Raw genomic sequence first — 11,447 nt, forward strand, 5'->3', positions numbered from 1 at the left:
TAATAACCTCATGATTAGAACTGAATATCTGAATGACAAAATTTTAGACTAAAGCTTAAACTTACATTAGCAACAAAAATTGTGGAACCAAGTCTACCAGCCTGCAAATTACTGATAACCTCAGGAGGAATGTTTGGATTATTGAGAATGGAAGGTGGTAAATTCATCAACCCCGATCCCATATCGGGTACATGTCCTCCTGGAAATGATCCTCCTGTTCGTTGCAATGCCCTACGAGCATTTTCTCCATCAGGATCCTATAACACACATTGAATGTTAAATACTACTAGATACATCAGTAAATCTGTATCATTAAAATAACAACTTCAAATTCTACAGTAGCTATCCCAACTGGCTCAAATTATTGGCCCTCTTGAAGAGTGAGCTTTTTTCTTATCCAGAGAATTCAGTCCCATAAAAACCTGTGGACAGACAAAAGATTTCAGTCTCCAGGGGTGTCAATTAAATACCCGTTTCCAATCACTAAAGTCACTTAAGAACTTGAAATTAGTTTAATTCTGCCCTTATACTAGGGTTCAAATACATGACACATACGCATAAATATATATAACTCAAAGAGGAACAAAATATTGTACTTACTGTGACTCTTTTCTTGCTAAAATGCAGTAATGGTGAATTCTCACCACTGGATGCCCAAGGCAATGCCAAATCAGACTAATGCAAAGCTTTTCAACAGTGGAACAGACTGTTACAAAACCCAGGAATATTGGGGTAAAGGGGAACTATTATAATGTGTAAGTTTCATTCCTAAACAAAATACAATTACCCACTTTCCAACCTTTTTCCTTTCTCAACAATGATTGTGATCTGACAATGGATTATGATCTGAGATGAAGGGGGGGGGGGATAAAGAAAGGCTAAGTGTCCAAGCAAATGATATTAAAAACTGCTTTAAGTTCATTAACTGTATAAGAGAAATATTCTACCTTTAAACAAAACAAAAATAGTGAGTTTAAATGTACTTCTCACTTATCTCACCAGGTGGAATGCAAAACACACACAAAAAACACATAAACACACTGATAGACTATTATCTGCAATACCAAATGACAATGATAAATGCAACCATCAACTCTATATTGCTAGTCTCAGTCTGGGAATATTAATAAAAAGAAAGTTGGATGACCTTAATAAATTCTCTAGGAAGGCTGGGAGAATAGAAGGTGAAAAACTAAATGCAGGGGCACCTGGGTGGCGCAGTCGGTTAAGCGTCCGACTTCAGCCAGGTCACGATCTCGTGGTCCGTGAGTTTGAGCCCCGCGTCAGGCTCTGTGCTGACAGCTCAGAGCCTGGAGCCTGTTTCAGATTCTGTGTCTCCCTCTCTCTGACCCTCCCCTGTTCATGCTCTGTCTCTCCCTGTCTCAAAAATAAATACAACGTTTAAAAAAAATTAAAAAAAAAACAATGCAATTAATAAAGGTATACTAGCTTCCAAAGTATTTTTTCACCATGAAGAAATAAAGAGAAATACAGAAATAAAGAAATAAATGTTTTGAAAAATGCTGCAAAATTTTTAAGTTAGTAAATAATAAATGTTTCAGGTCTAACTAAAGCTTCAAAAACTTGCACAAATCGAAAATTTATGATAGTGGTTACCTATGGAGAGAAGGAGGGGTAGGGGTAGGGGAGGTGCTTCATAAACTATTGAGATACACTGTTGTCCTTAACATCTTAGTATGTTTTGATTTGTCTTTTTATATTTTTGACATATATATAAACATATATACACACAAAAATACATACACACATGTGCATAATAAAACGTAAAACATATATAAATACAATTCATCTAAAACAAAGTAGCCACTATATAACATGGTTTTTATTCCTCTTTTCCCCTTGGAGGACAGCCTGCCAGTCACTACCTGTTATTGCTATTAGAGGGCCTATTAAATTTTATAACTGCTCCTAACACCATTTAATATAATGAAAAAATAAAATTGTAATATCTGGTAGGGAATATTGGAAATATATTTTTTCTTAGACTCTCACTAGTAGTTTTAGCACTGAGCCCAGTCATCCATTTGTAAATCAGAAATTCCCAGGAAAGGGACCTTTAGTAATAATAATCCATAAAGTTAACTGAATAAAGAATACTTCATCATTTAGCTAGGCCAAACTCAGTTATTGTTCCCTCTTAAAAAAATTTAAAAATGGAAGTATCCTACATCAATTTGGATCACATAACTCTATTCTAGGGTCTCTAAAATATTACTGAGGATATAGGAAGTGCTAAAACTTAAAAGAACACAAACAACATAGGTTTGTCCTTTAGCATAAAAATTACCATGTAAATGGCTGGCACAGAGTACAAGAGTCTAAACTTTCTCTACTTCCCAGTCAAAATAGGAAGGAAGGAAGGAAGGAAGGGAGGAAGGAGGGAGGGAGAGGAAAGGGAAAGGGAAAAGGAAAGGGAAGAGAGGAAGGAAGGAAGGAAGGAAGGGAGGAAGGGAGGGAGGGAGGGAGGGAGGGAGGAAGGAAGGAAGGAAGGAAGGAAGGAAGGAAGGAAGGAAGAAGGACGGACAGACAAACCCCCCAGGCTCAAACAGAATTAGAGGAGTTCAGAAGCTGACTCCAATAAAGGGATTTGGAATACTTGTATTTGTTGGTAGCATGGGCTTTAATTTTAAGCTATTATCACCTCATAGAATCAAGAGACCAACAACCAGGAATATTCCCACCTTGGACTGGAATAACAACAAGCAATTATTATTACAGCTAACATTTCTTATGTAGTTATATAGTATTTTGAGCACTGTGCTAAATGCTTTATATAATAACATCACAATTATAGTTAGTAGCTAACATTTATTAAATGTTTTACATATATTAACTGAAACCTTATAAAACTATCAGATAGCTTCTAATATCATTCTCACTTTAGTGATAAAGAAACAAAGAAATAGAGAGTGATTAAAGTTAGGTAATTTTTTAAATAATTAAAGGTAAGTGATTGCCCTGAGTCACCCAGATTATCTGATGCCAGAGCTTGAATTCTCTACCATGTTATCTCATTTAATACTCATAAAAACTCTATTAGGTAAGTACTACCATTTGTACTATTATAATTACTGAGGTTTAGAGAATAAGTAACCTGCCTAGTCACAGAGCTAGAAAGTGAGCTGGGACTCCTATCATTACTCAACCAAATTAAACTGTGACTGACAGTAATACTCTACTACCAGACACTTGCAACCTTGCTGGTAGAGACTCTTCAGGGTCCTAAAGTACATCCTCAATCACAGACTTTAGCAAGAATATATACGTAACTGGTCCATGATCAAACAATTCAGGTAAGATTAACAATATGAACTAAAGGAAGAAATGAAAATGACTGCTATTCAAGCTAATCATTACCAAGGTCAATTACACTTAAGTGTACATAGTTTTTAAGTATCTTCTGATTATTCTTTTGTCAATGTATTAGACTACTGTTCCATACAAAGGGAACATACCCACTTTAGGGGTTTCCAAGTTCCAGTTACAAATTTCACTAACAGATTCACAAGTTTTCTCAAATTTTAATCTGGCATAGTTTCAGGGTAATTTTAACTAAAAGTGAGTATCAATTTTATTCAAATCCATAAGGTATTTGCATTATTAAGCACCCTTTACTATCAACTACAAGAATATCTAATTCTCAAGTTAAACAACACAATCTAAAAACTGAAAATGTCTATACCAAATAAAGCCAATACATAAACCTTGCCATCTTTAAATATCTGCATTTTTTAAATCATGCACCTCTGCTTATAACAACTTGGAACAAATCAAATATCTAGGAAAACTGCTTAAAAGCAAACAGGAAACCATGCACAAGCAAAACTATCTTCAATTATATAATGCTTTAATAAGCATCTAGGCTTTAAAAAAAAAAAAAAAAAGGAGTAGCCAGAGAAATACATCCCCCAAGATGAAAATCCAAAGAAAACATGTCTTTATATCCAAAAGTTTAAATTATTCCAAATATAAGAAATCTTACCTCTTTAATATTCAGGGGTCTTCCACTAAGATCATATTTGTTCATAGTTTCTAGCGCTTTCTTTACGAATTCTTCATCTTTGAATTCAACAACACTTAATGGGGAAAAAAATGTATAGGAAATGTTTATATACTAAATTTTCTTTTTCTTAATCAGAAGTTTAAATTTGACTTAAGAAACTTAAAAAAAATTCTTACCCACAACCCTATATCCAGGTAGATTTGTCAATATATGCAAAAGAAGAAAAGTTTTAGATCAGTAGACGAAGTTAATGGTAAACTCTAATATTTAAGTCATGAAAAGCAATTGATAACACAATCACTTTTTATCTTTTACACTTCTAGAACATAATAGCAAGTGACCACAAATCTTCTGTCAATGTTTAAATCGATCTATTTAAAGGCAGTAGCATCTAGCATTTAACAAGCTTGGAACACATATTTACTTTTAGAGGACTCTTCTTTAGGTTAAGACTAAATAAGGTATTTTCACAAATTCAATCAAAAGTAACTCAGGGAAATTGAAGGTTTCCATAAAACACTTCTTCCATTGTTACGACTATTTTCAAAAGATGTATTATGCACAAATTGTTTTTAATGTATATCTTTCAAATTTTATTAAGGTAAAAATAGGAAATAATCTCATTTTTAATTAATTTCTCTATTAGAGAAAACTGGCTGCACACAATTTAACAGCATCCAGTTTAAGTATATAAAATAATCACTTATGCTAAAGAAACAAACCTATACATTTTCAAAATAATTGTCATTACTGTTCGAAGTGCCATTTGAATGTGATGACAAAGTTTTTCTTACACACCAACTGGTTTTTGCAATATAATTGAACACTGTTAAAGCTTTCCATTGTATTCCTCAGTGTATTGCTTTCTTGTTGCTAAAAATCAAAACCTACTATCAACCAATTCCTTCTATGTCAATTTAATCATCAATGTCATTCATACCAATTGGTCAGAGCACTGCCTCTTATGTAGTCTTGCAGGCTACCAAATTAAGTTCTTCAATGTAAATTTCAAACAGACATTCTGAATTAACACCTTTAAGCTATGGGCTTGTCAGAGAACTCTTAGGGAATATTATCAATGCAGTAACTTTTAGAATATCCTTGAAGACATCAAAACACAACAAAAAAAAAATCCTATAGTAAAATCTCTTGGCTAAGAAGAAGCATTACCTTAAAGCATTAGAAAAGTGAATGCCCTTTATGAACATTTACAAACCCATCCCTTCCAGGCAGCTAGTTTGGTTTGAATAAATGTCAGACTTGCTAGTATAAAGCCTCAAATCTTGCATAATAAAGTAAAACAAAATGAAACTTAAGTTTCCAAAAACTGGTACAAATATTATACAAAAAAGTAAACTGCTGAGGAACTTTTAAACCTCAAGCAGATTATGGCCCACAGCACTTACCCTTGATTTTCCTTCCGCATCCTTAAAGAGCTCCACGTATGTAACCTCACCGACTACATAAGACATACAAAAGGAAGATACCAAGAAACAATACATTTAAACACCAATATCTTGCTTTACTGCACACCTGTGCACAACTCTACAGAAAAGCACCTATTATTCACCAACAATCAAAACCAGACCAACATACCTCCTATCAATGGCTATGTAAATTTAACTAATTTTCTGAAATGTACATCATCCACATTCTCTAAAAAAGCTAACAACCATATTAACCTAATTCATACTACAGATCATATTTTGGCCAGCATGATATAGTTGGTGAACAAATGCACATATACATACAAATGGTCCCTTAACCTATCATATTAAAAACATCAACATTAACACTTTTCAAGTAACTTTGGTCGCCTACACACAACAGCTGTTTTAAGGTGACTTTCTACCTGAATGTCTTCAATCATGTTTGCCATCAGTAAACTAAATTTACAAGTCATGCTTCACAGCAAGCCACACACTTTCTAAATAAAGTCAATGAATAAAACCAATCAAATAGTTGTCACCTTACAACAGATACACCAATGCAAGGTTTTTTTTATTTATTAGAAGAGATCAGCCTCAAAGCCAAGTACATAGTTTGCAGGACTGTTGAAACTCAATTTTTCAAGAGATAACAAAACTAACTTTTACAAGATCAAATATTAAAATTATTTTTCCCCAAAACCAACCATATATATAAAATGAAGGTTTTCAAGTTATTCTAAAAACAAAACTGCAACAGCAGTAACGCAATTTTAAAATAGAACTGCAGAGACAGCATCATGGCATTCATGACAATGCAAACAAAATGAACTCCACAGCCAGATTCCAGAATCCACCAAGATAATAACAAAACAGCTTTTGGAAAAAAATAATCAGACCTTATTATTCATACTTTAACACGCTAATGTATTGCTTAACTAATGCAATAGTCCTTTAAAAATCTATAAAAACTTCAACTAGACAAAGCAATCACTTTAACAAAATTCTTGGTGGCATGCATATGCTGGCTCACTACTATACCACTAAAATGGGAAAAAAAAAACTTCATTTATCCGTATGACTTTGTAATGAAATTGTTGTCAAGTGAGAGAAGAGGAAAAGATTAATTCATGTGTCAAGAAATAAACAAAAATCAATTTTTTGAGTCTGTGTGGCTCAGAGGAATAAAAAAGTTTGCTCAGTTCCTCCCCCTTTATATGAAGATAAGCCAACAGTGGGTTTATCAGGAATGGTTACCTTTTTCTCTCATTAGATCTTTAATAGCTTGCCATTTCATATCATATGGGATGTTGCTAATGAAAACTCTGTTTCGATTTGGACCCTTCTTTTCTCCAGTGCCTGAATTCTTATCTTTTGAATAAGGATGAAATCTATTGGCCTTCTTATTTCCTGAAGATTTTTCTTTTAATTCAGATTTATCTTCTTTGACTGATTCATCATTTTCCCTATGAATTAAAAACAAAACAAGAAGAAAATCTGTCATGTTTGTAATAATGGAAGCCTACATTACATAAATATTGCATATTTATCACTTCACTTCTCAAAACTCTCCACCAAGTTAGACCTGGAGAGTCAGCTTGCTTGCTTTGAAATTACCCAATGCCATTTCAGAGCAAGAATTTGGGTATATTACCAAACTTCTCATAAAGTTTGCTTAAAAACATAACTAAAATACATAGTTATATTATGGTATCTATACATGCATACACGCCCATATGACTCTCATAATTTTTTCTATTCCCAACTTTGATCAGGATAATTAATTAGTAAGGTATTCTAATATGTTCATACTCAACACTTTCTATGTATTAACCTATACACTAAGATAGGGTATTTCATAGAATCATATAATTTTTACTAGTAGTTATCACCTACACGATGGGATGGAACGGAGGTAGGAAGCAGTACTTAAAAGACAACACGAATCAAAATTTTATAAATCAACTTTTTAATGAGACCCTAACTGGAAAAACATTTAATTTGTAAGACTGTAATCACAATGCAACGATCTGATGCTATCCACCAACCATCCATAACATAAAAATATATACTTAAAGTAAATCCTATAGATAAAAATTTGGGTATATATCTTAAAAATGCAACTTACTTATCAAAAGGAATCTTCTTTCACAGAAGAAATAACAATTAAATCACTAATTATTCTAGTGAATCTAAAACTATTTAATTAATACTTCAATTTAAAGCAATTTTCCACAATCACATACTAATAAAAATCTCTGGAAATGACATTCAGAAATCCAAAATTTTTAAAGCTTCCTGGGTTTTTCCAACAACCAACCAGGTTTCATAATCCAGGCACTCACTTATCTTCTAAGCCAACCAACTGTGGGACTCTATACACTGTAGTGCTCCGCACACACGTCTTATTGTAGTCATCTGTTCCATGTGATATTGATATTTTTAGACACTACCTTTCTGAGCAGGTAACAACACAACCATAAATATAGGATGTAAAAAACTCTGTAGGTGCGCCTGGGCACGATCTCGCGGTCCATGAGTTCGAGCCCTGCGTCAGGCTCTGGGCTGATGGCTCAGAGCCTGGAGCCTGTTTCTGATTCTGTGTCTCCCTCTCTCTCTGCCCCTCCCCCGTTCATGCTCTGTCTCTCTCTGTCCCAAAAATAAATAAACGTTGGAAAAAAAAAAAAAAAACTCTGTAAGAACGAAAACTACCTGCATTGGTATGAGCAGCACCTAGCATGGTGACTGCACACAACATGTTGCTCAATAAATACTAATTTTTGAATGAACAGTCAATTAAGAACCCATGCTCATCTGGGCACAGATGGTGTTGCCGTCTGCCAGAAAAACTGCTAAAATCAAGGAAGAGACATTAGAGCCAAACTTGCTTTGCCACCTTTTCAGACCTTGACAGGGACACCTTTACAATCAAACATCTTCCCTCATCAGAAATGGCACAGCCTAGAGTAAATCTTCACAACTGTCCCAGCTCCAGCAAGTACCTACCTGTCTGAACAGTGTGCGACTTTTGAAAATGGCAGCAAGCGGCCAAAAGGTACAGAGGCCTTTACTGTGGTTCTAAGTACAGTAGATACAAGAACAAACTCTTCCTTTTAAGCCCCCAGAGAATGTATGTACAGAGTAGACTGTATTCTATGAATGTTTGTAAAATAACTGTCTCTGTTTAGGTAAGCAGACATCTATATAGTCTCTAGCTAAGTATGCCTTCTCCTACCTATTTTCTTCCTGAATGAAACCAGCTGTGAAAAATGCACAGAGTTCTGAATTACAATGTTCTTCTATTCTTATATGAATAGAAGATGCTTATATGTAAGCATCTGCTTAAAACAATCTGATAATTCCACTGAAAAGCAATGATATTAATGTAGGATACCCTCTCCAAAATATTTATTCCAAGTATGACCAGAGAGAGCAATTTCTTCAAGTTTTCCTCACTTAGTGGCATATTAAAGATATTACTACACTGCTCATCTATAGTGTATAAATTATCCATGGAAGGCAGACCAGTTTAATGGCTAGAGGTATGGTCTGATTATTGAGAAACAAACAATTTAATATTCAATTCCTAAACTCTTTTTATGTCATAAATACACTATGGAATGGACAGTTAAAATACAGGTGAAAGCTCTTAAGGAAATGATGCTACATAATATCAAATATTGGCACTATATCCAGAATTCCCTGTAATAATGCTCAAACTATTCACTTAAACCACCCCCTTTAATGTACTTGAAATAAAGACTGTGACTATCTTAAGTCACAAAAATATTATCTACTCTTAAGATGGAATTATGCCCACTGAAGTTATAAATTTCTGAAAAATCAATATTCAACATCAAATAAGAAAACATAATTTTAAAATGTGGTTTTAAAAACACGCTATAGTATGAAATCTAAAATTAAGCCCAGTTCCATTCTTACTCCTAATATAATAAAAAATACTACTCTACTTCAAACACTTCACCTTGCTTCGATGCTTAATATTTTACACAACACTTTATACCCTAATGTAACTTTCAATTTCCATATACTCCAAGATGTTAATCACACAGAAAATAATGAAGAGTTATAATACTGCTATTTTTCCTCCTGTTCACTTAAGAAAAGGATAGCTAGTATACCATTTTGGCATAAAGGAAAAAACTAAACCTAGGGAAACATCTTTAATTTCTTGTCAAAAGATGTGAATATGCCCATGAAATTCTCTGTGTATAAGTTTCACAATCATAAAAGTTCACTTCTGCATTTCTTAAACAAGTATTTACTGGGCCTTTATAAACATAAGGCCTTGGGGATACAAAGATGAATAAGACATAGTGGTCTCTATACTCAGTGACTATGGATTAACCTCAGCAAAAGTCATTTCAACCTTGATAAGTGGCACTCTGTTCTCTTCTAAGCAATACATATTTTAAGGCAATATTTGGTAATTTTTATAACCTCTGTGAATTCTTACCCTTAAAAATGTATGGTAGTCAAGGGTTATGTGTTAGATTGTTAACTACTCTAGTTGGTTCACAGGGTCAAAAAAAGGTTGTTTGCGTGATTACAGGTAAATGTTCCTAGTTTTTCAGTATGAATGACCGACCCATGCTGGACCATTATATGGTTCTTATGGAACTGACAGTACAAGAAACCCTTGAGAGTAGATTTGCTTCTTTATTCAACTTGGGAAAACAGGAAGGTCTGAGAGATATTAACTATAAACAATATTAAAAGAATCTTCATTTGTATATTCTACTAGCATTTCTTAATTTCTTTACTTAATATTTTCCTTTTCCTCACTTTGAAGTGAAAGAGATTCTTTTCCTACCTCTGTCCTCTTGTCTAGCTAACCCACAATGAGACTTTAAGAGGGATTAGAGACTTTTAGATCTGGGAGGTTTACATGCCAGCTTTATCTGTATGGACACTATTATACTAATCACACCCAAGTATAGTAGGGCTTCTCTCTGTAATTCAAGACTGTGGTTTTTGTTTAGGAGAAAAGGGTGGCAAGCCCACATTTAGAGATAAACAAAAAGCACATATTTTATCATTCCAATGCCTTCTATTAGAATTTATGAGGCCAAATCCCTGAGAGCCCATAGTTTGGCATGCATGGTAGAAAGTGCTCCCTTTCCAGATGCTCAGTTACTGAGGTGCACAGTTCTGCACCTAGGAACAAATTCCACCAAGGTCGAATCTCCTACACCTGCACCTCTATTCTGCCTGGAAGATGCAACCTATCCTATTCAAACCCAAGTGAGAGGAAGAGTGTCATAACTGAGCTGGGAGAGCTATCTTATCTGCGACCAATTCCTACATAAACTAGTCCAGGTCTTACCGTACTGCTTCAAACATTCTTATACAAAAGAAAAGAAAAATTCTCTTTTCTATTTTAGTTTGACCATATGTTCACTGCTTTCTACTCTGAGGCATAACTGAGAGAAGGAAAAAGATGTTTTCAGTAAATTATTAACATACTTTCAACTTCAAGTTTAAAGAGCTGGGCACATGCAAAAGAATGCCTGATTCGTATCCTCCTATATAACAAGAACAATGGGGAGCATAACAGTTCCCTATAACTAAAAATTATTATGGATTTGAGTCAACTACATTCTTTCTAGACACTGATGACAGGGGCAATCTTAAAAGCGTCAGGCTTTCTTCAATTAAAAAAAAATCTTATTTTACCATTTTACCAAAATTAAGAACAAGCCATCACACATGGAGTTCTTAAAAAAAAAACCTGCAAGGCTTACAAACATTTGAGAGGGATGTGGGGGACCAAGGAACCATGCACATTTCCCTTTCTGAATAACCTCTTACCAATTCAAGGGTAACACAATGGATTTAGGCTCACAGCACATTATTAAACTTCCTCTGTGGCGTGTATATATATATTCAGAAATTAATACATGTTTAGAAAGCAACAACAAACACTGAACTTATAAAGCTCAGAATGAGGCCGGGAGATCGGGGACTATTCCTTT

General features: G+C 34.2%; 1 protein-coding gene across 4 annotated transcripts in view; it reads right to left on the bottom strand.

Moving 5' to 3' along the window:
- MYEF2 (myelin expression factor 2) overlaps positions 1–11,447 on the bottom strand; it is a 31,660-nt gene that overhangs the window by 19,498 nt on the left and 715 nt on the right. For 3 of the 4 annotated variants that reach the window (XM_040492604.1, XM_040492605.1, XM_040492608.1), the window contains exons 2-6: positions 6,709–6,917; positions 5,431–5,483; positions 4,201–4,208; positions 4,004–4,097; positions 66–257 (exon numbers count right to left, since the gene is read on the bottom strand). In XM_040492604.1, the coding sequence (XP_040348538.1) occupies positions 66–257; positions 4,004–4,097; positions 4,201–4,208; positions 5,431–5,483; positions 6,709–6,917 (556 nt within the window). The remainder of the gene's footprint in view (positions 1–65; positions 258–4,003; positions 4,098–4,200; positions 4,209–5,430; positions 5,484–6,708; positions 6,918–11,447) is intronic. The other variant, XM_040492607.1, reaches the window with a different exon arrangement.

Source organism: Herpailurus yagouaroundi, unplaced genomic scaffold, assembly GCF_014898765.1.
Source record: "Herpailurus yagouaroundi ecotype Mexico unplaced genomic scaffold, PumYag 184, whole genome shotgun sequence".
Classification (NCBI taxonomy): Eukaryota; Metazoa; Chordata; class Mammalia; order Carnivora; family Felidae; genus Herpailurus; species Herpailurus yagouaroundi.